This window comes from Lissotriton helveticus, chromosome 2_1, assembly GCF_964261635.1.
Source record: "Lissotriton helveticus chromosome 2_1, aLisHel1.1, whole genome shotgun sequence".
NCBI classification, from domain to species: domain Eukaryota; kingdom Metazoa; phylum Chordata; class Amphibia; order Caudata; family Salamandridae; genus Lissotriton; species Lissotriton helveticus.
In genome coordinates this window covers 595,715,750-595,740,376 of record NC_136059.1, presented here as the reverse complement: position 1 = coordinate 595,740,376, position 24,627 = coordinate 595,715,750, and the positions used below count along the sequence as shown (strand labels likewise).

The 24,627-nt window shown below is 45.1% G+C and overlaps 1 protein-coding gene across 3 annotated transcripts in view; it reads left to right on the top strand.

Annotated features, from left to right (window-relative positions):
* Positions 1-24,627, top strand: part of BDP1 (BDP1 general transcription factor IIIB subunit) — a 1,449,812-nt gene that overhangs the window by 412,516 nt on the left and 1,012,669 nt on the right. For all 3 annotated transcript variants that reach the window (XM_078675286.1, XM_078675285.1, XM_078675287.1), the window contains one exon: positions 9,446-9,605. In XM_078675286.1, the coding sequence (XP_078531412.1) occupies positions 9,446-9,605 (160 nt within the window). The remainder of the gene's footprint in view (positions 1-9,445; positions 9,606-24,627) is intronic.

The following is a 24,627-nucleotide window of genomic DNA, read 5'->3' as shown; positions in this document are numbered from 1 at the left end:
CACTAGGTCTACCCACACAAGTGAGGTACCATTTTTATCGGGAGACTTAGGGTAACACAGAATTGTAAAGCAATGGTTATTACCTATTGACTTTCTACGCATTTCTGCCTTTCAAATTAAAGAAAAGGTGTAAGAAAGAAGTCACTTTGAAAAATGTTCTATAAATTTCATGGTAGTATGGGTACTCACAATTTTAGAAATGTGCAAATAGCTTCGGTTTCTAAACTCTATATTTTGTTCCAATATCAGAAATATATAGATGTCTTTCATCCCGATTGTTCACTGTCTATATTTTCCTAAATTAATTACTATATACACGGTATATACCCGGTACATAATGAAAAACCATTGCAAGACGCTGCTCAGTTATTGGCTCTTGGTTCATCAGGTTCTTGGTGAACCTACAAGTCTTATATATCCTCACAACCAGAAAGGACCAGTGGATGTAACAGTATATTCCTTTCAAACATCTTTCATAACTAGAAGAAGTTACAGGTGAAAGAGTTGGCACAAAAGGCTGGGTTTTTTTCAAGACATTTTCAATTTTTACTATTTTCAACTGTTATCATTTCTATAAAGAAACTTTGAAGGATCTACACAAATGACCCCTTGCTGAATCCAGAATTTTGTCCGCGTTTCTAAAATTTATAACTTTCCAGGATCCATTATTGCTTTCATACCCATTTCTACCATTAACTGGTAGAAGGGTTAAAGCACAAAAAATAGCAAATATAGGTTATGTCCCAGTAAAATACCAAAACTTTGTAAACATTGTTAGTTTTTCTGACAAAAGTCTGTCAGTCCCTGACAGCTGGGAAAATGGTTATTTCAGTCCCACAAACCCTTTGTTGATACCATTACCAGGGGAAAAAACAGACGCTTTCATTTGCTGCACTTTTTCCCCCAAAAAATCTTTTTGCTGTATTTAAGCTAATTTCTGTATCTCCTCCCAGGGAATTCACAAACCTGGATACCTTTAGAATCCCCATGATATTGAAAGAAAAGGATGCAAATTTGGAGTTGATACCTTATGTGGTGAGGGGCCTAAGTATGAACTACCCCAAATAGCCACAAAAAGGCTTGGCACGGGGGGAAGGAGTACCTAGAAGCGAAGGGGTTAAGGGGATGCTTAAGCATGCAGATGAGGTTCTTAAAGATCCTGTAAGGGCAAGAATCATTACACCCAGGGTTGAGAAGAAATATAAGCCAGCACCTACTGATCCTGCATACATCAACGGTCAGCTGCCCTTAGACTCTCTTCTGGTTTCTAATGCTCGCAAGTGAGCTAACTCACAGACTACAGGTGAGGCCCCCCTCCTGATAAGGAGTCCAAGTTAATTGATGCCTCTGGCAAAAGGGTAGCCTTGCCGGCAGCTAATCACTGGCGCATTGCTAATACTCAGTCTTTGCTAGCCAGATACGATATGGCTCATTATGATGAGTTAGAAAAACGTATGCAGTTTCTACCTGATGAGCACAAATCTAAGGCAAATGATCTTGTCCAGAAGGGCAAACTTATCACCATCAAGTGTGCACTAGATGCAGCAGACACAGTAGCGCGCGGAGTAAATGCCAGCTTACTGCTACGTAGACACGCATGGTTGAGAATTTCAGATTTCAAACCTGAGGTACAGGCCTCCATTCTCAATCAACCTCTTTGGTGAAGCAGTGGACACCTCACTGGACAAAATGAATAAGTACACCGAGGTCGCAAAGTCCAAGGGGGCTTTACAGTTACCTGTGAGTAGGGGTTCCTTTCGGCGCTCTTTTATCAGGGGTGGCTCCAAAAATATTACCACAGAAAACCTCTCCTCCTCTTACAAGGACAACAACCAATCGCCGTCATCAAGAGGCTATTTTAGAGGAGGTTTTAGAGGAAAGAATGGTAAGGGAAGATGCAGAGGGAACTCCACACGCACTTTCCCTACAATTAACAAACAGTGACTTTCTTCTGATACCCCCAATCATTCCACTCCTGTAGGGGGACATCTCTCTTAATTTCTCCCGGTCTGGAACACATTCACCTCAGACTAATGGGTTTTACAAAATATCCAATATGGTTACTACCTGGAACTTACAGACACCCCCCAAATGTTTCTCCAAGATCACACGCAATGTCACAGGAACATCTTACCATTCTAAAAAAAGAAGTTCTCTCTCTGTTCAGAAAGGAGCAATAGAGCCAAGCCTAATAAAACATCAAGGGACTGGCATATACTCCCTATATTTCTTGATTCCCAAAAAGGACAGCTCTCTCAGACCTATACTAGATCTCAGAAAACTAAATCTATACATTCAGTCGGACCACTTTCACCTGGTCACACTCCAGCAAGTGCTACCGCTCCTTCAACAAGGCGACCTTCTTTCCACTCTGGACTTAAAGGACACCTATTTCCATATTCCAATATGCCCTGCTCACTGCAAATACCTCCGATTCATAGTAGCAGGCCAGCACTATCAGTTCAAGGTGCTCCCATTCGGAGTAACTACCGCACCCAGGGTTTTCGCCAAGTGCCAGGCAGTAGTCGCAGCTCATCTTCGAAGACAATTCATTTACGTCTTCCCATTTTTGGAGGACTGGCTCATAAAAGCTAGCTTGCAAAAAAGCTGCCTAAGTCACACTCACAAAACAGTGCAATTGCTCAACGATCTTGGATTCGCAGTAAATCTGTCCAAATCCCAGCTACATCCATCCAACACACAGGCATATCTGGGAGCCACAATAGATACAAACAAGGCTTTAGCCTACTCCAATCCAGCCAGAATACGCAATATGCAGACTCTACTCTGTCAGTTTCAGCCTCAAAACTCATTGCCAGCTCGAGTGTTCATGCAGTTGCTAGGGATGATGGCAGCTTGCATTCTAATAGTCACTTACGCAAGACTCCAAATGTGTCGCCTTCAGGAGTACTTAGCACGTCAGTGGAACCAGGCTCAGGGTCTCTTATCAGATCTAGTGTTGGTGGACGGCCGCACCCATCGCTCTCTGCAGTGGTGGAATACAAAAAACCTTTCAAAAGGGCGGCCCTTCATAGACAAAGTTCACAGATAGTTCTAACAGCAGACGCATCGATCACTGATTAGGGAGCTCGTCTCCAGATGCATACAATCTCCAATTTACCACCAATCGTCAAGGTATTAGAAGAAGTCTCAAGTGAGTAAGAGTTGATTGGGCCAGGCAACATCTACAATAACTATGAGGATGCAACACACACTGTCACTTCCTTTTTGACATTTATTCATGCCAGTACCCCTATAGTCGTATATGCTGTTGTCTCTGATGGACCTTGTAGGAGAGTGCCCCTTTTTGCATGGTTACCCCCCACACTTTTTGGCCGACAACAGTTGCAGCCTGATTTGATGTGCCTTGGGTCCCTGCCAATCAGGTTCCCAGGGCCTGTGTTCTTTCCCAAGACTGTACCTTTGTATCTACAATTGGTACATTCCTGGCCACAGGCAAGCCCCTTCTAAAAGGTACCAGGGGTACCAAGGGCACTGTGACCATGGAAGCCCTGCAGCACCTATTGTGCCACCCTTGGAGGTGCTGTAACTTCACGCACACACGCCACCACTGCCACCCTTTCCCCCCACAGGCTGCATGTTTTGGTGCAGAGAAAAGTGACGAGCTGACATTGCACACATCCCTGTGTGCCATACCTGCAATCCACTGTCTGAGGCCTAGGTAAGTCACCTATCTAGCAGCGTGCACTAGCCCTAAGGTGAAGGTACAGAGGCATGAGCCCTGGTCCTAACCCACAGAAACTCAGCCTCTTAATAGAAATCTGCCTCCCCTCTGACTGTCTTAAATGGGCAACAGCTGAAAGCGCAATGCACTCAGTAGGGAAGAATATAGAGGCCTGCAAAAGAAACCAATAGCGCTGGAATGGGACACGCGTAACCACTTGTGCCTGTGTACCCATCCCTCCCCCTCTTCCCCCCCATCCCCCCCCCCCCCCCCCAAACCCTGCCTGCCTGGCCACTCCGTTTCTGGAGGGGACCAGAGAGACAGTACACAAACGCAGAGGAGGACGATTAACTCACGTGGCCTATATGCTTGTCCTAGCCACTGCAACCCTGACTCCTGGCCCCTGGGCCCATGGACAGCCGTGGGACACGTGCCAGAGCATGAGCAACCCTTTCACAATGTCCACACACCACATATCAAAACACAGTATGGGACCCTAAACAACACTCATATGCTATACCTTTGTAGGGACTACCAGTCCGGGTAAAAGTTGGGGTGGGTGGGAGGGAGGTATATAGTTACTAGATGGTATGCATTATATAGACAATCATCTAAGCCCTGCAGGACACTCAGGGGCAAAGATTTTCTGTTTTATTTAGGCACAACAACATTGTATAATTGGACATTTTTGTTATGATATGTTCTCTTCTGTCATCACCCACTAATTCCGCCTATCTTTCATAATGTGCCAACCAATGTCATATATGAAAACAATGTTTGATTGTATATGACGATAATGGTAATAAAGTTTGTTAAAAAAAAATACTCACCCTTTTAGGTCGTGTACTTATCTGTTAAACTTCTAACACTTTTTCCCCATTGTAACCCATGTAAAGAGATTTTGGGCTTAAACAATTTCGTGTAGAACTGTGTTGTATGAAGAGAATAGTACTTCTATTGCAAAGTATAAAAAGTCGTACTTACCTTCTATTTAGAGATACTAAGGTATGGTATCTATGCATACCACCTTAGTACTCAAAGAAATCCAAAAGTAACAAAAAGTAATTACAATGTAATTTGAACTGTTTCCACCGCAATTACAAACCTGTAACTATTGCAATTTCAAGCACAACTGCATACCTTTTAACAATCTTGCAATTTGAAAATAGATTTTACTTACCTGTGCCAAGTCCTGCTAGGTTCTAAAATAAAACATAAGTATACCTTTTTATATACTCACCTAATTGGTCTGGATTCTGTCTCTGAGTGTGTGTATCAGTCTTTGATTGAGTGAATACAATACATGCTTAGCACACCCCCTGGATAAGTCTAACTGCTCGCACACACTACCACAAAGAGAGCTGTTAGTACTTACCTAATTTAGCCTTTGTTAAACCTCTGGGGTCTCCCTGGACTCTGTACACAATATACCTTACTTTGGTATAATATGTACAGAGCCAGCTTTCTAAAGACATGGAGATTGAAGTACTGCATTGCCCCGGAAGAGACCAAGGATTATAGGGGTGCTCAATTAAGAAGTGGATACCAACCTATTATGGGCGCACTACCTTAACATCAGGGTACAAAATATAATTATTTGTAGTAATCACTAAGGTGCTTCAAGAGGAATGATGCGTATCCAACATCAACTGGCTTCATGTGAAGCAATACTGAAAACAATATCCTCTGAGCACACCCACAGTTCAATCAAGTAATTCCAACGTGTATATGGCAAGTAACTCCAATCCTCAGGAGTCGGTTCAAATTAATATAATCTCCAAAGTCAATGCAAACAAAAGTCCACTTTCTGTATAAGAAGTCCTTATAATTTATTTCACAAGTTGATTACACCAGCCAACACGTGTTTCGTCGTGTATATATTGTACCTCGACTTCTTCAGGGCTGTAATCAAACAAAACATTTCCTACTATCAGTAAAAAATATATTTTCATGTAACTAAAATTAGATGTGAAATAGTACCAATCGCCAACCATTAAGATAAAAGGCCTGCAGAGTGAAGAGTTTGAAGTGAGAAAAATGAAATAACAGAAAGCCATTCCAGTCTTAATAAGCACCCAGTGTAAAACGAAAGAGAAAAAACCCTACTACCAAGATATATAAGCAAGGTGGGGGTAAATAATCACCTCTGTATCTTTCCGTAATCTCTCTTTTATATTATAGTCCTCATAACACGAACAAGTCAATCAATCTGTAACAACAGAGGCGTAACATATAATATATACCTTATATCCTGTCACTTCTATCCAAAAGGCACCTGTTTGACCCACTAGTGAATCCAAACAGAAATAATATGCCAGCTAAAATTAAGCGATCACCCCCTATGTTATGAATCAATCGGGTTTACCTTCAAAATTCTCCTCGTAACTCATCCAGCAATATGTCAACAGTGTCTGTCTCTCCAAACACCTATAATTATCTACCAAAATCAAAATTAATTATGTTGCAAACCAAGTATATATTGCTGGATAGAATTAAACCTAACGCGTATCCTACAAAACTCACCCAGTAAAAATCATCTGGTGTGTTCTAATATATTATCATTTAGACTCCAAACATCCAAAGTATCCTAAACAATAGAAATAGCACATGTCACACCTCAATTCACGGTCCATATGCCATAAATGAAATTATTAAACCATCCTGTGAGTACAAACATCTGTGTCAATGTATATTCCTGTAAACAATATACCAAGTTTAGATAAACTTATTTCACATAACCCTTTTTATGTACAATGTTGCCCTGAGTCATCCCCACTATCAATATCACATTCACTTCTATACAAGTGAGGGAGATCAGTAAGTGTCAAAACACCAAATATTAATGCGCTAATCCATTCTCTCCTCCCATAATTAAGATAGAATTACATATACTCACCAACGGTAACTATAAATTATATATTATGCACAGGGTCGTCTTCTCTTGGTCAATATACGGTTATCTGTATCAAAATAATGACTAAAGTAAGATAACCCGTATCAAGTCTCTAGTTACATAGAGTAGATAAATTTTGCCCACACTCACCAAACGTCGTTATCTTCAAATATCTCGACTGCCTGAAATATATGTAAAAGGAAACGGATATAAATATCAATACCGTTTCAGAATTTAGTGTTTCCATAAAACTACCGCCAACTCGACTCGAAATATACCTGTGTTCTGCTTATAAGCATTTCCTTCTAAGTCAAACGTTCACATCCAAGTATTGGCGTCTAACTTGGGCGCCATCTTAGAGTGTCCTTGAATATGCTGTTTCAGCGCGCGCCATCTTGTAACATGTTACTATTAGTTCTAAAATCCCAAGCAAGAAATTAAATATGCACTCAAGCCAAATGAATATCAATACTCCAGAATCATACAATTACCTATAATCGTACTATATAGTATTTTAAGTACGCTAACTAAACTAAAGTACGAAATCTCGGCATTACACATGGGCGCCATCTTGGAATGGGCTAAGATGCGATAGTATGTAAGCGCCATCTTTCAGTATGTTCGTAACATTATTAAGAGTAAACACACGTTACTCCATATATATTTCTGGTCTAAACTAATATCACTGATACGTTAACAGGCATCATAGTGTAATGATGCATATAATATCCATACACGTTGGCGATCCATTCAATTATCCGATTACGATCGGATTTCCAGAGTAATTCATAGATCTAATTCAGACCCTATGCTTATCAACCGTAAACTCCGGGATAATGTACTAATCCATTCATATATCTATACATACCTAAGTAGCCAGATCACAAAAATAAAACCATATTAAGTATCCATATTGTGCCATGGTAGAGGGTGAGTAGAGTTAATGAAGGGTAAATGTTAGCCAGTTATCCAAACGTAAGGCAACCGAGGGTGCAATATCATCTTAACTACTCAATCACATTTCATCATCTTACATATAATATTTAGAAGGGAAGCAAAGTTAAATCCTAGGGACTGTGCGTCCCTGTACAGTCTAGTTCCAGAAATCTGCTAGGTGTCGACAGCAGTCATTAATATATTTACAGAAAGTTGCAAAAGAAACAACACATAGGTCAAAGATCAGCCCAATTTCTACTCATTGCCCAAGAAGTACTGGTATTCATTATCAATATTAAGCCCATACTGGACCGATTTCAGTTTCATTATCCACAGTACCTCCCTACGTCTGAGTTTCAGAGTTCTGTTACCTCCCCTGGGATCCTGAAGTACATGCTCTATTGCATGATAACAAAATTGGTGATTTTCCTGATTATCAATGTTCTGGACATAATGAGCAGCTATTGGGTATCTAGTGTCCCCATTTTTCCAAGCCCTGATATGCTCCATCATTCTGTCTCTTAGTCTTCTTATCGTGCTGCCCACGTAAATCTGTCCACATGAACAGGCTATAACATACACCACAAAGGAGGTTTCACAGTTCATGAAAGTATCTATTTCATACATTACTGAATTATTGTAGCTGAAACTCACAATCTTTTTACAGGCCCATCTGCAGCAATTACAACGCCCACATTTGTAAAATCCCTTAGTCACACTCCTGGGCCAAATTTCTCTATTTCTAATTGGATAACTTGGGCTTAAGTCACTCGCCAAGGTTCTCCCTTTCCTGAAGGTCACCGCCGGTCTCTGTCCAATGTGTTCTAATAAATCCTTATCAGAAGATAACAGGTGCCAGTGTCGATTTAGAATAGAGTACAATTTATTGGACTCTGTATTGTAATTAGTCACTAGGCGTACCTCTCGTTCTTTCTTCTCTGTAATTTCCTTATCTTTTAATGTTTGATATCGTTCAAGTTTATGGACACGTATTTTTGCCTTCTCAATAACAGCCCGTTGGTAACCCCTAGCATGAAATCTGGAAGACATATCCTGTACTGTATCCTTAAATTCATCGTCCTCCGAACAGTTCCTCCTAGCTCTGACCATCTCTCCATACGGGATGGATTTTATCTGAGAATTGGGGTGGCAACTCTTAGCGTGTAATAGTGAGTTACAACTAGTCTCCTTCCTATACATCTTGGAACACAACTTATTTCCTTTTATATATAACTCAACATCGAGAAAATAAATCCTCTCTTTATCATATTGGGTTGTGAACCTCAAATTAACATCATTACTGTTAAGGTATTCAAAAAAATAGGGGTGCTGTTGGCCCACTCTTTCCTCCTGCACACATTGTATTTTCTCTGTAAATTGGCTACAAATGTCATGTACAAGAAGCTTTTATCCAGCTATTCATTCATATGTCCAGCCCTATTACTGTTCTCCATAGCTATGTTCATCTATGTAAGAGCTTGCTTGTGTTCTGTTCTTCATATTTTGTCCATCTGTTTGTGACGGCATATCTGGGACCTGTATGTACAGGTTCTTATAGATTTGGGCATGTGGTGACCTTGGAGCTTTATGGTCTGTGTTTTGGCATTTGCAAGTTTGTTGTCCAGTTTGTGTGTATGAATGTAGTTGTGTTGCTTTGTGTTTCTTTATGTGCGAATGAATGTCTGTATGCGTGTTGCTCTACTTATGTTTCACAAATTCCAACATGCAGTTTGGTTTTATGTCAAATAGTTTGATACTGCTTGAAGTCTCTGCATCATAGGGTTCCAATAATTGATAATCTAATTAAGGGAACATGGTAAAATGTGTTATTTATAAATTAATTCAATTTTATCACTGGTTTCAGTTTTAGACCTGTATTGAGACCTTAGACTCATACGTAATTCATAGATGACCTGTGTGTTTCTAACCAGCTCCATAGAGACGTCCAGCACTACTGAAAAATGTAAGACTGTGGACATAATCCCTGTACTACGAAGGGGCAGAATCCAGAAACCAAAGCTAAACCTTGGCAGTACCACTAAAAAAGGACCAGTGGTTGAAGAAGAGATGGATGAACTAGAAAAACCTGAGGTAATGTCTTGGGAAGACAGCATTTCCCTTTTTTTAAAAGTAATAATCCTGTTATGAAAGTTGCGTTAAGTAGTAGTTAAGTCAGGGTTTTTATTTTTCCTGTGGTTAGGTGCTTGAGTGAATGCATGATTATACAGCTACCACATTAGTCACTTTTGTAAATCTGATAATAGGAGTAAGCCTAATGAGTTCTTGTAACACATTGGACAGAATTTTTTTCTTTCTGGAAGTCCGCCTTTCAGTTATACTTGTGCCGGAATGACACTATCCTTTCCCTTCATGACAAAGGATAATTACATTTTTCCAGCACTGGATCTTTGATAGATGTACAGGCTTGAGTGATACTCCATTGTGAGGCAGGGAATCCACAGCACTTGTAAAATAAAAATAGCAGCAAACAGTGTTACAGTTTTTGCGCCTTTGGCCATTTTATGTGTTGTAGCACATATACCTCCATTGAAATGAACCAAACATCACTAATTAAGTGGGTGTGCTAGTCCTCTCCCCTCAGAGACCACGAAGTTCACATTTCACAGCACAAATGCAAAGGACTCCAATAAGTCTCTATCCGGGAACACATGCTTGGTGTGCCTCAGGGCTTGGCACTCAACCCTACTCTGTTTAATGTTATCTAACACCCTTAGGCGTGCTAGCAGAGACTCTAGGAGTTACGGTAATCTCATATGCTGACGATACCGTGCTTCTCGTCTCCTGTGGGAAGGGAGAGGAGCTTACTGGGGAAGTCATAAAACACTGCCATTCTAATGTGTTCCATTAGTTGTCGGTCTACCAATTAAAATGCAGTCCAGATAAAACTGAGATTGTGTTATTTGGTCCATCATCGCCAGATTTATGGAGGACCTTTTGCCCGAAGGAAGCCCCCTTTCCTGGCCCCCAACATGGGGAGAGGATGTAGCCTTACGGCTAGAGCAGTCGAGGTAGACGCTGGGAAAACGGGTTCAAGTCTTAGCAACAACGCTCAACATCCTGGGAATCTAGGAAAATCACTTATCTCCCCTTGCCTAACACAAATTAATGTGTTCTCATGTAACAAAACTGGTGCTATGTAAATCGCTCTGATACCCGATATCTTCGAGTCTAGTTTGCGCTATATAACACAAAAAAAACAATTTCGGGCTGAGTTCCCTGAAACAATTCCTTCCCCTACTGTCTGACAACACCAAGAGAACGGTGATCCAAGCTTTAATAACCTCAAGGTTGGACTATGGGAATGTATTATATTTGGGTCTCCCGGAGTACCTTCCTGGCAGACTTCAGATGGTGCAAAATGCCGCAGCCCGTATCCTCCTCAAACTTCCCCCTAGAACACACAAGTCCTCTCATTTGAAAATTCTGCACTGGCTCCTGTTTAAAAAAAAGGATTCTTTTTAAATCCCTGGTCCTGGTCCACAAAGCTTTGCATGATTCAGAGCTGGTTATTTGAGGGAGAGGATTCATGACAATGTTCCTTCTAGAAGCCTTCACTCCTCCTCCAAGCTACTGTCTAGAGTTCCCAGACTTCATCGGGCTGGAAGAAACACCCACTGGAGTGACGTATGACAGTGAAACTTTCTTCTTTTAGATTTAAATCTGTTTTACTGTCACAACTTCAGCTCAAGACATTAAGCGATTGCTTTGATGCTGGAGGTAACCCCCCTCTGTGGCACCAATATAGAGCGTAACTTTTCAATAAAAAAAAAGGAACAGAAAACTTCCACCCCTCCCACCCCCCCAGTAAACTTCCCACTCCCTTCCCAAATACCAATAGCTATGTAAACATACAATGCCGAGGGTCCCGTTTCTGAGTCACTCATTAAGTACCCTCCGCTTCCTCGTCCGAGGCTGGGTCAGAGAGTTTGAATAATCGCAAATAGCGAAGGCAGTTCAGCTCTCTGAATAATTCCTAGGATAGTAGGGCTGTAAAGAATCGCTAGATAGCTCTGAATGTGGCACCCTGGGCTGTGAGTTTCTCAATTCCTAGAATGCCCCAGAGGCTATGGAGCCATCCAAGGTGTGTCGTTGCGGTTATGGACCCCCAAAGCGATATGATGGTTTGGTGAGCTGCCCCCAACGCTATACCAATCTGTCGCTCCCTCGGTGATGTGAGAGGATAAGTGAGATTGTTAGGGAGGCCCAGCAGAGTATACATTAAAAATCTAGGGAGCTGAGTGGAGAAGTGGGTGTAAATGTCATTGAGGACGGAGTTCCAGACAAGGTTAACCTTGGGGAGTCCCAGAGTATGTGAGTGAGCGTGCCCTTCGCCCCACATAGATGACAGCCGTTATCATTACGGGCCGGGTTCCCACAATGGAGCCTCATGGGGCTTAAATACCAGCATGAGTCGATTTTTATAGCTGTTTCGATGCTACATGTGTTATAGGCAGTGTGTCTTGCTCTGTGAAAGATGTCATGCCACTCCTTCTGGGAGAGTTGGCGTCCTAATTCTGCTTCCCAGCGCCTCTGGGCAGGGGATTTGTCTTTGGTCTGTGCGGGTCGTAGAAGGACCTACAGTTCGGAGATGAGGCATTTGAGTGTTTACCTAGGAGCTATTTTTCATATGGCGTCAGTGGTTGCTCCTCTCGCACTCTTACTGATGGATACAGTAACCAATGTCTAATTTGGAGGTATGGGAACCGTCCTGCCACAGAGATGGAGTAGTCCTTCTTGAGAGTGTTGAAGAGGATGGGGCCCTCCAGGTCAAAGAAATGTTCCACCGCTCTGCAGGCTGCCCGTGCCACACTCGAAAAAATGACCCAGTTCCAGACGTGAAGGCGGGATTGTCGATGACCGATGTCAGAGGGGAGGGAAAGGTGGTTAGCCTCCCCCTGCGGGAGCATGAGTTCAACACCTGCAAGAGAGAGCTTGTGACTGGGGAAATATAGTGGCTGGTTACCCGAGGTGCTCTCTGGAGGAATGGGACTTTCTCTAGTGAGGTCCTGCTAGAGCCTGTCCATGAACAGCCAGTGTTTCTATGACTCTGCTCTGGACCACTCAACTATGTAGCGAAGCTGAGCGGCCTGAAAATACTAAAGCAAGCAAGGCACCCCAAATCCGCCCTCCGCTGAAGGGAGCCAACTCCGTTCTTTACTCATCCTGGTTTGCTTGCCCGCCCAAACAAAGTGGTGGGGCGCAGCTTTCAGCGGTGGGATTGAGGGGGTCAGAGGCAAATCCTGGAATCGAAAGAATATTTTAGGCAGAGTGGCCATCTTTAAGGCTGCGATGCGGGGCAGCACGGGCAGCGGGTAGTGGCGCCATTGATCCAACTTGGTCCGTACCCGTCTCGTCAGCTCGCGGTAGTTAAGAACGTTAGTTTTCTCTAGTATTGGGCCCTGTTGGACTCCCAGATATGGGATGGACTAAGTCACCCAGCAAATCGTATAGGTCTGTTTCAAGGTCTCGATTATAGGAGTCGGGACTAAGATATCGAGGGGCTTGCGGAGGATCATACGGAACCCAGACGCTTCACCGAACTATTCCAGCTCCACTAGAAAATGGGTTAGGCTCTCGCCGGGGTTATCCAGCATGACCATTACGTTGTCTGTGTATAAAGTAATCTGATGTTCCTCCCTGTCAAATGGGATTCCCTTAATCCCGGGGTGATCTCTCTCTCACTGCGCGAAGGGCTCCATGTATAGAGCGAAAAGGAGGGGTGAGAGCGGGCAACTCTGTCGCGTGTCCTGGCGTATTGGGAAACTCGGAGCCCTGCCCATTCACCCGCACAGAGACCACTGGGATCCCGTAGCTGCTGAGGACCCAGTAACAAAACCTTTCCCCAATCCCGAATTGCATCAGTGTTGCTTCCAGAAAGGGACACTTTACCCGGTCAAAGGCTTTCTCCACATCGACCGAGAGCAACATGCTGGATCCTTCTCTCTATGATTGATGGAGGAGCCTTTTGGTGTTGTCTGCGCACTGTCACGGTCTGTCAAGCCCTGCGTAAAAGGGTTGAGGCAAGCTGCTAAGTTTCCCGTAAACAACTACGCATCGACATTCAGGAGCAAAATGGGGTGGTAATTTGCGCTGAAGCGTCTGCCTTTCTCAGGCTTGGGGATGACGACTTTGGTTGCTTCTTGCATTGAAGGCGAAGGGTGACCATACTTGAGATAGTATTGAAGAGCCTTGTGAGGATTTGGGCAAGCTCGGAGCAGGTGGCTTTATAAAAGCCAGATGAGAAGCCATCCGGTCCCGGGGATTCCAGAGGTTTCTGCCTGGAAATGGCAGAGATGACATCTTCAATTCATATCGGGTCATCGAGAGAGGCCACCTGGGCATCTGTCAATAGTAGCCGCAGCACGAAGGTAGCGCGAGTGGCCCGCCAAGGGGAGGGACTGCTCCGAGAACAGGGTCTCATAAAATTCTTTGAAGTGGGCCGCTATCTGAACACCACCTTCTATCAGGTCTCCTTCTCCAAAGAGGAGAGAGTTCACTCCAGTAGACTGTCTCTGGGCCCAGAGCTTGCTAGCAAGAGCCTTCCACACTTGTTACCATTCATATATAGAAGGAGTGTTTAGGCGCAGCAGCGAATATTCCTCCCTATCTAAGTCTCAGTTCGCCAGTTGCATCCGTGCGAACTCCAGCTAGTGCCATATCCTGGGAGTCACGTGCGGTGATGGAGTTGTTGGTTGTCTGCTGCCAAGAGAGCTATAATCTCCCCCTGATGACTGCCTTCAGAGTATCCCACAGAGTGGATGTGGATATGCCGGGGGTATCATTAAGGTCCAGATAGTCACTAATAGTTTTCTTAATCTACCTAACTACCTCTGGCCATTGCAAAAACAGTCTCCCGGAGCCTCCATCGCCGGCGTGTGTCCCCCCTTTGGAGGTTGTGGATCTCGAGTAAGAGTGCAGACTGGTAACCGAGGGATCTTGGTTCCATCTCCACGGAACTGAGCAATTGCTGAAGTTCATGGGATCCTAAAAAGTAATCTAATTGAGCAAAGGATTTGTGGACATGTGAGAAGAATGTGTAGTCACGTGTGTGGGGATCGGATACCCTCCATAGATCTATCAAACCCACCTCCCTCATCCAATGCAATCTCTGGTCCGATAATGCCCCTCCCTGATGACCAAGCGATCCATGTTGTTATTAAATTCTAGGTTGAAGTCACCCCCTATTAAGACTTACCAGTCTTGTGACGTGAGGGCCTCCTCTAATGCTTCACAAAGGAAATGTTCCTGACCCTCGTTAGGTGCAAACAGGGAGCCTAAGGTGAGTGTCTGGGCACCCAGTCCTAGATGGTATACCAGGAGATGTCCCTTGAGTTCGAATAGTTTAGGACCAATTGACCTCCGAAACCAGTGGCAAATAAGAATCGCCACCCCAGCTATCTTGCGCCCAATCGAGGAGAAAAATTGACGCATGAACGCCTTGGATTTAAGCCTGTGGGAGTCGCCTGTGAGAAGGTGAGTGTCCTGCATTAGACAAATATCCACCCCAGTGTGCTCTAAGTACGAGAGAATGGCCCTCCTCTTGATCGATTGTTAAGCCCCTTCACGTTTAGGTAGACCACTTTCAAGGAGTCACCTGACGCCATTGTGTGGGTGTGCGACCCTGCTGAAGACACCTTCCTGACCCCGTCGCCTGTGAGCTGTACTATAGTGTGGAATGAATCCCCAGGGTGTGAGGGGTTTTGCATGTATAAGACTGAATTCCCAGACTCTGAAACACCTGGCAGAACTGCAGCATGGTCCATGACAAACAGAAACAAGTGCACAAGAAACAAGAGCAAAGTCTCAGGAAGGGGCGGGACATGTTGGACGGCCCAAGCCATTCCAAGAGAAAGACAATAGGTGGGGTCTGTGGTGGCTGGTCGCCTCAGTGGGGGTCCCCCCTCTCTTGGCCCCGGATAGCATCTGTCGTGCACTCAGGCAGTTCTTAAGAAGCAACCCCGGCGCCTCAGTAAGCGTTTTGCTGCGCCAGATCTTCTATGAGACTCTCCAATACCACCTTCCTATCCTGGGCATCACAGCTGGGTCCAATCTCAAGAGGCCTCTGTCCTTGGATTTCCTTCTCCACAGAGAGAGTTGACTGACCCCAGAGCCTGATCCTGCTGCCCTCCCCAGAGGCCCTTCCGGTGGTTTGATCTAGAGACGGTCACAGGCTGTCCTGATGGAGCTCAGTTGATGAGTTTTCCCTTCCCATGTAAAGACCAAGAAAAAGGGGTGGCCCCACGAGTATGTAGTATTGTGTTCTTGAAGGAAGGCAGCCATGTTGCAAAATTCTCTTCGCTTCGGCAGTGTCATCGCTGAGAGACCCTGGAAGATTTGAAGCAGGTGGCCTAAAAAATGTACCGGGTTGATGTCTCTGGCCCTTCAAAGGGTTTGTTCTTTCAAGGGGAAGCTGTGGACACGTGCCTGGATGTCCAGGGGGGCATGTTCGCGGCTCAAGGGATAGCTCGGTGGACTCTATCCAGTCGGATGCCTGCTTGTCTCTGAAGACCTGGGCGAAGAGGGCAGCGTTGGCGATAGTCGCCTAAGATTAAGTAGTTCTTCTCTGTTAAAACATAATGGTGAAAACTCACCGGCATGAAATTGGGCAGCATGGCCAGCGCCAGACGCCTCCGAGACACTGGCGGGCACAGACGGGCTTGCCATGGGCGCACCTGCAGCGCGACCCCTACACGCGTGCACTGCGCGCGTCGGTTTGCATCCGAAATATATAGGCAGAGCAAACTAGACTGCACACGCAGCTGAGGAAGTGGAAACTGCGAGGGCGAAAGTGAGGCACCTGAAAGTCAAAGACCAGCCCTCCACACAATCGGCGTTTCAGTCACGGCAGACCAGGACTGTTAGAAAAGTTCAAGGAAAAGAGTAGTGTCAGGAGGGTTAAACCGATTAGTAAAGTGCTAGTGCAAGTAAGTGAAAAATACCAAAAGGGATTTAAAATACACAAAAGTTAAAGTCTAAAATACAAGCAAAACAAAATATCAAAATCAATACTGGGTTAAGAAATTCAGTCCTACCGCTATCGACTGCGCGTGCCGGTTTGCATCCAAAATATATAGGCAGAGCAAACTAGACTGCACACGCAGCAGAGGAAGCGGAAACTGTAAGGGCGGAAGTGAGGCGCCCGTCAGTGAAAGACCAGCACAATCGGCGTTTCAGCCGTGGCAGACCAGGACTGTTAGAAAAGTTCAAGAAAAAGCAGAGTGTCAGGAGGGTTAAAGCAGCGAGTGAAGTGCTGTTGCAAGTAAGGTGAAAAATACCAAAAGAGCTTTAAAATACACAAAAGTTAAAGTCTAAAATACAAGTAAAACGAGGTATTAAAAATCAATGCTGAATTAAGACATTCAGTCCTACCGCCATTGACAATTTTTAGATCTAGGATATGGGATCTCCAGCAAAAAAGAGACACTTGGCCAGTCTGAGATTTAAAAAAATATATGTTTTGTATAGTGGACAGTGTCCTCTTTCTAGTAACAAAAGGAAAATCTGCCTGGAGATTGACAGGGAGTGTTCGCTTTGTTAGCATCTTACTACTATAACCATGTTTTCCACCCCATTATACTTAGATGAGAGACTCCCTTTTATCCTCCTCCCTTTTGCATTAATGACTACTCCTAACATGGATCTTTAGACGACTGAAGGCGGTCCTCTGTAAACATCTAGGAATTGATTTGTGTTGTGGGGGCTGTGTGTTGAAAATTAGTCTTGATCTTTTCACCTGTTATTCTATGAAGATTGATTACATACATTTTATGTTACACAGCTAAACACATTATCCTTTGCCTTTTCCACTGCAATGATTTCATGAAGTGCACCTTCTAAAATAAATTGTACCTGCCTCTTATTATTATAAGTTCTATTAACTGTAGCACTTGTCAGTACTGTGTTTAGTTTGAGATTTATTAGTGCCTGTGTGTAAATGATTACAGATTTAAAGCAGAGTCTTTCCAACATTTTGTAATCCGAACTACTCTATACCCGTGAGGTGTATATGAGTGGGATACGTTTGGCCTGATGTGATGGCAGCACTAGGCAAACAAATGTTTTTTATTTCTCAATAAATGTATGCCAGCTATCAGTTGGATTCTTTAACCTTTGTTCAACAGTTTAAAGGAACATGCCAGTTGAAAAAGGATTAACTACTAAAAGCACCTCACTCAGTTGCTCAGTAGATGTACAGTTTCTTCTCCCAAATGCTGCTATCTTAGTTTTGTGTGAATTTGCTTTTAAATGCTACCAACAGTAACAGAAAATAAAGAGCTATAAAATTTCTATGACATAATAGTAGCACATGAGAATTACATAATTTATTTTCAAGTGACTAATCTTTGATGAATATGCAATAATAGCAGAATAAGTGAGTGGGCTATTGCCTAAAGAAACCAGTTTGAGGCATGTGGGATGCTGAATTCATACCTTAGCGTAGATCGCCGCCTTGTGTTAGGTCCGGATGTTTGCACCTTGTTGTCCTGGAAGAGTCTTCGAAGTATCACGAGATAGGTGACTCCTCCCCTGGACTACAGTGCGCATGGGCATCCTCTCCATCTTCAGATTGTTTTTTTCCGCCATTGGGTTCGGATGCTATTCCTCAACTCCAACTTCGGAACCGAAACTTTTCAACTTTCTAAGGCCAAAAGGCCTTCTACCTCGATGGTATTGTTCTCGTTCAGTACCCCTTGACTCGATAATACTTTCCATCTCGATCCGGTCATCGACGCGCGCCGTTGGGCCTTTTCAACGCCACGTGGACCTGCTGCCGATGGAAAGGACCCCGTTTAAAAAGTGCCCACAATGTCACTCCAAATTCCCACATACTGATAAACATACAGTATGCAACAAGTGTCTATCTCCCTAGCACAACGAGGAAAACTGACCAGCTTGTGCTCAGTTCCGGTCGAAGAAAACGATCCGAAACCGAAGGGCCGCTAGAAATGAGATGCAGCGGCAGGCACTGGAACCGGAGAACATTTTCGACGATGAACATGACCTCCCAGAAGCGGCGGACTCTGACCTAGAAATTGTCACCGTAGAGGACCAGTCGGACTCCGATGACCAGATCACACCGGGGCAAACCGTGAGTACCAAGCCCCCAACCCCGCTTCCATCTCAAGACAATGCTCCGGTTGGAGCATCGCCTAAAGGCATTAGCCGAGATCGACAAACTCCTTCAGAGGCCTCGCCTTCCGGCTTGGCTCCGAAGACCAAACCCAAGCCTTCTGATACCCCAGGAACGAGCAACACTCTTCCCAAAAAGGTCGTCGAACCTAAAAGGGTTGTCGAGCCGAAGAAGCTCGTCGATACAAAAAAGGGCGTCGAAACAAAAAGGGTAGTCGATCCCAAAAAAACAGTCGACCCGAAAAAGGCCGTCGAGCCGAAAAAGAGTGTCGATCTACAAAAAACAGATCACACTAAAAAGCCTGTCGACCCAAAGAAGGCCGTCGAGTCTACAAAAATCCTTGAGCCGAAAGGGGTCGTCGAACCGAAAAAAGTTATCGAGCCGAAAAAAACGGTCGATCCTGAAAAAGGTCGTCGAACCAAAGAAGGTCGCCGAACCAAAAAAAGGCAGTACAGCCAACGAAAGACGTTGAACAAAAAAGAGTCGTCGAACCGAAAAAGGTCACCGACCCGAAAACAGCAGTCGAGCCCAAAAAAGCTCCACAGCCGAAGGCCTAGGGGCCAAAGACTCACCACAAACAAGTGACTAAGCCAAAAACATCGGCATCAAAACCACGGACAGTTGAGGAAGAACTTTTCCATCCTGATTCAGTGAGCGCAGAACAACCTAAACTGTATATAGACCCTGAAACAGGACACGTAACAGTTTACCAGAGGAAGAAAAGACCATTGACACCGACACTTCTTCCCCTGTTCCTCCAAAGAAAAAAGACTTTGGAATATCTCCTTCAAGGCCTTTTACTCCTCCTCCTTTCTTTCCTAACATGCCTTTTGTGCCTTACTCTCCTACACCTTCAGGTTATGATGAGACAGAAAACATGGGGGAAGATCCTCAGGATTCCTGGGGAATTGCACACCGACTCCGACCATACTGTCTTGCTTAGAGCGGACGCAGAGGCTGCTGCGAGACCTGCCGATGCACCCAGAGGACACCAGCGGCAATTCACGGTCAGCGAGGGATCAGCTGCTTCCCAGCCTTGATGAGCCGCAGACGCTGCGGGGCCTCGAGCCGGAATCTTCCGTGAGCAGAGAGGCCGAGGGCCGGGGCATTCTGGAGCACCTGGACTAGTATAGATGCTCGCCCCTCCCCCCCCAAATTCAACACTCAATACAAAAGAACGCCGATATCGCGTTCAAGGGTTATGTTTTCCTGCCGGCTGACAGAAGGTTCTACTTGACTTTATAAGATAGGAAAACTCTCTTTTGTGGCCACGACTACATGGATCTATAGCCCTCTCCAAACACAAGGGGCTTGACGAGATTAACTGAGCAGTTCGAGTATGCCTAATAATAACGACCTCAACTCAGACCTGTCAAGGTAAAGACACCTTTGTGACATTTAACCCTACTTCTACCTCGCTTTATGCACTCTCATGTTATTTGTTATATACTTTAAGATGGCATCGACCAGGGGCTCTTCTGGCCTAAAATGGCCGAGGTCATAAATAACACTGCCAATGGGCCTACCCCTAACACCGGTCACTTCCATTGCAGTTTAAATTCATCTCCCCAAACTGCAACTCACCACAACTGAAATGGGACTAGCTTCTCTCCACAGTCCCACGGAAAAAAAAAAACAGGACTACTCTGGATGGCCTATAGATCCCCCACAGTCCTAATGAACAGTGAAATAGGACTACATCGATGCTCCCACATTCAATGGAAACAGACAATGGACTACATAATTGTTCAATAAGTTCTCTCCCAATGAGTCGGCCATCTTAGACTGGAGGGTCTGCAAGATGGCGTCCGGAGGATTGTGAAAGGGCTGGAGACGAGCGGCTGAGGTACTGCGAGGCTGCGGGTCCTGAGTCTGGCAGCTGTGTTGTGCAAACGAGATACTAATATGCAAACAAGATACTAATAGGGACATTGGCATCATGATAGGGGTGCAAGAGTAGGGTGGTGCATAGACTTAAATAGGCGCCTTGCTGAATGCTTTGCGCCCCTCCCCCCATGCAATGCTGGGGCCCTGGAAGTGTGGAGACCGCAAACAGTGAAGGAGTGCAGTCCGGGATATGCCGCTGGTGCTAGGGCGCACAAACTGAGAGGCCGACTGCTCGGACCCACAAGCAACTAGCAGATGGCGTTGTGCATTGGAAGGCTCAAAGAGACACACAGTCGGGTGCAAAAACACGGAAGGCTGAGGTGCTGCGAGACTGTGGGGATTGCACTTGGAAGCTGCCGACTGGAAGAGAAGTTCTTGATGGGACACTGGCATCATTGTAAGAGCACGGCGGTGGGGTGTTGTGCAGGCTGCAAGGTGCGCTGTACTGCGTGACTTGCGCCCTTCCCCCTATGCAATATAGATGCCCTGGTATTGTGCTGACCGCGAGTGGTGTATGAGTGCAGACTGGAGCTCTACTGCTGGACTTGGGGCATATGACTTGAGGGGCCACCTGCATACTTTTGTATGATGCCCGGTGGAGCTACCTCGCTAGCTATGGGGGAGATTGACTCTGGGCTCCCTCCTTTGACTATCACCTACCCAGTCGGACTTCGGGCTAATGCTCCCGTGTCTCTCCTGACCTTACCTTCCCCCCCCTCCCTTCCCCCAACCCTCCCCCCTCTCCGCTCCTACTCTTTCCAGCTTATGTCCTCTGCCCTCACATGCCCTTTGTCCCCACCCTGTTTTTCTGTGAACCTCTTACCTCGCCACTTGAGACTGAACTATTTTGTCTGATGCTCGATGGAGCTACCTGGTTTAGCTATAGGGGAGATGGGCCGTGGATTCCCTCCTTGGTCGTCACCTACCCAGTCGGTCTTTAGACAGACTTCCTTTCGGCTCTACGGTTGTATCTTCCCTTATCCTCACGCTCTCTCCTCCCCTACTCCCCACTATTTTCTCTCTCCTTTCTCTCCTCCCCTAATGTATCGCCGACTGTTTGATTTAATGTTTACTTGTTGTTCTTTTTCTGGTATATTGTTGAACCACATTGTTGCACTTCCTTTCGTCTCTCCTGTCGTCTCCTACCGCATCCTCCCTCTATTTATGTCTCTCCTTCCCTCCTCTCTCAATGTATTGAGACTGAACTATTTTGTCTGATGCCCGATGGAGCTACTTGGTTTAGCTATAGGGGAGATGGGCCGTGGATTCCCTCCTTGGTCGTCACCTACCCAGTCGGTCTTTAGGCAGACTTCTTTTCATCTCTCCTTATTGTCTCTTCCCTAGCTCCTATGCCCTCTCCCCTGAATCTCCCCCCTTGCCTGCTACCCAGCATACCCCCCTGTCCTTTGTGCCCTTTGACTAAGCACTCCTCCTCCCCTTGTTGGGGAAAGATCCAATATTTATACTCTGGAGTCTCAGCGAACCCGCTGAGTGAGTCCACTGCGCCAAGGGAGCCACTCACACTTGAGGTATGGTATGGCACCCCTTGCCAAAGCACTCCCTCTCCCCTTTTTGGGGAAGGATCCAGTGTGTAGGCCTTGGAGTCTCAGAGACCCCTCTGAGAGAGTCCACTGCGTAAAGGGAGCCTCTCGCAACAGAGATAGGGAAGTGATACCCCTTCATCTGGGAACACAGCTTACTGGACTTTGGACATTGCCTTGACTCGTCTACCGGTTTGTGTCCCCGTCACCCTTCCCCTCCTCTTCCCATGCTGTGTCTCTCACCCTCCCCTCCTCTCTACCGCCTTCATAATCTGTCTACTTCCCCTGCTCCAACCCCCCTCCCCTGAATCTCTCACCTTGCCTGCTGTTCCCCTTACGTATTTGTGCTTATTGTTTATCTCGACCCTACAAGTAACTATGTTGCCATGCTCTAAGAACTGTGTAACCTTTGTAACGATGCAACCTGTAACTATGATCTGATGCTCATGTAAAGCGCTCTGATACCTCCGGGTCTAGCCAGCGCTATATAAAACTTTTTAAATAAAATAAATAAATAATGGATTGTTTTGTAGAACCCGAGGATCAGGATGTACAGGATAACACATGGGATGACCAGAATGATCCTTATGATACATGCGAGCCACAACCCATCCCTGACACCTCTACATATCCTACAAAGCTGTTGCCTACTGACGACACCATTGTTTTTAACCAACTAATGGATAGGGCAGCTAAATATCATGGTGTAGACATGCACACTGACCCAATAGAAGAGGATTTCCTATTTGACACTTTTCCAACTTCAGAAAAAAGTGTACGTACACTTCCTATGTTTAAAAGGGGTACTAAAACACGCGCCAGACATATTTAAAGACCCTGCCAGAGCGCGTGTCCTCAGTCCCAGAATTGAGAAAAAGTATAAACCAGCCCCTACAAACTATTCTTGTATTGTCACAGTTGCCATTAGACTCACTAGTTGTATCAAACGCTCGAAAGGGAGCTAATTCACAAACGACAGGAGATGCTCCCCCTCCTGACAAGGAGTCAAAGATATTAGAAGCCTCAGGCAAAAGAGTGGCCTCCCAGGCAGCAAATACCTAGAGAATTGCAAACACACAAGCTGGAGGGTTTACTACAACACCTGGCAGAACCTTTTAAAGCTAAAGCTAACTACCTAATACAGGAAGGCAAATTTATCACAAACGCTTCCATTTAAATGTGCACTTGACGCAGCTGACACAGCAGCCAGGTCCATCGACACTAGCGTATTACTACGCCGGCATGCGTGGCTACGCATTTCCGGCTTTAAGAATGAAGTGCAATCAAGCATCCTCAACTAGCCAGTTAACCAAGATTTCTTGTTTGGCCCTGCAGTAAATACCATCTTAGAAAAGATGAAAAAAGATACTGATACTGCTAAGTCTATGGGCACACTTCAGTTTCAACAATCCAGAAGTTCCTTTCGTCGCTCCTCCTTCAGAGGCTCAGGGAGAGGCAACATATCCCAAACTTCCTCTGCATTCAAAAGTAATACTCAGAGCACTTTTAATAAAGGCTCCAACAGAGGAGGTTATAGAGGCAATAATAACAAGGGCACAGGACGGGGCGGCAACAACACCAGAGCCTCCACCGCCACCAAACAGTGACTTGTTCACACTCCCTCCAGACCACTCAACACCAGTCGGAGGCAGACTAACACAATTCCTACCAGTCTGGAACGCCATTACCACAGACAGGTGGGTGAGACAAATTTTCCAGTATAGTTACTGCCTGGAACTCACTTCTACTCCACCCAACATGCCACCCAAACACTGTCCAAATAACACATCACGCTGTTACAACAAGAGGTCACATCCATGCTAGAAAGGGGAGCCATAGAACCAGTCCCTTTTCAACACCAGGGAACAGGAGTATACTCTCTATACTTCCTAATTCCCCAAAAAAACGGATCCCTCAGACCGATTCTGGACCTCAGACCTCTGAACGAATACATACTCTCAGAGCATTTCCATATGATCACTCTACAACAAGTACTCCCGTTACTCCAGCAAGGCGACTTCCTTGCTACATTAGACCTCAAAGATGCATATTTTCACATACCTATACATCCAGCTCACAGGAAATATCTCCGGTTCACAATAGAAGGTCACCATTACCAATTCAAAGTTCTCCCCTTCGGGGTAACTACAGCACCACAGGTTTTTACAAAATGCCTAGCAGTAGTAGCAGCACACCTCAGAAGGCAACACATCCACGTATTTCCATACCTGGACGATTGGCTCATAAAAGCCAAATCATACGCAGTGTGCAAACCATACATCTCAGACAATCCAGCTGCTGCACAGTCTGGGATTTTCCATAAATTACCTAAAATCACATCTGCAGCCATCCCACATACAACAATATATGGGAGCAACAATAGATACCTTAGTGACAAAGGCATATCCAAATCCAGCCAGGATAGCCAACATACAGACTCTCATTCAAAGATTTCGGCCACAAGACTCCTTGCCAGCTTGAGTGTTTATGCAGCTTATAGGCATGATGGCCTCCTCCATATTCATTGTCCCTC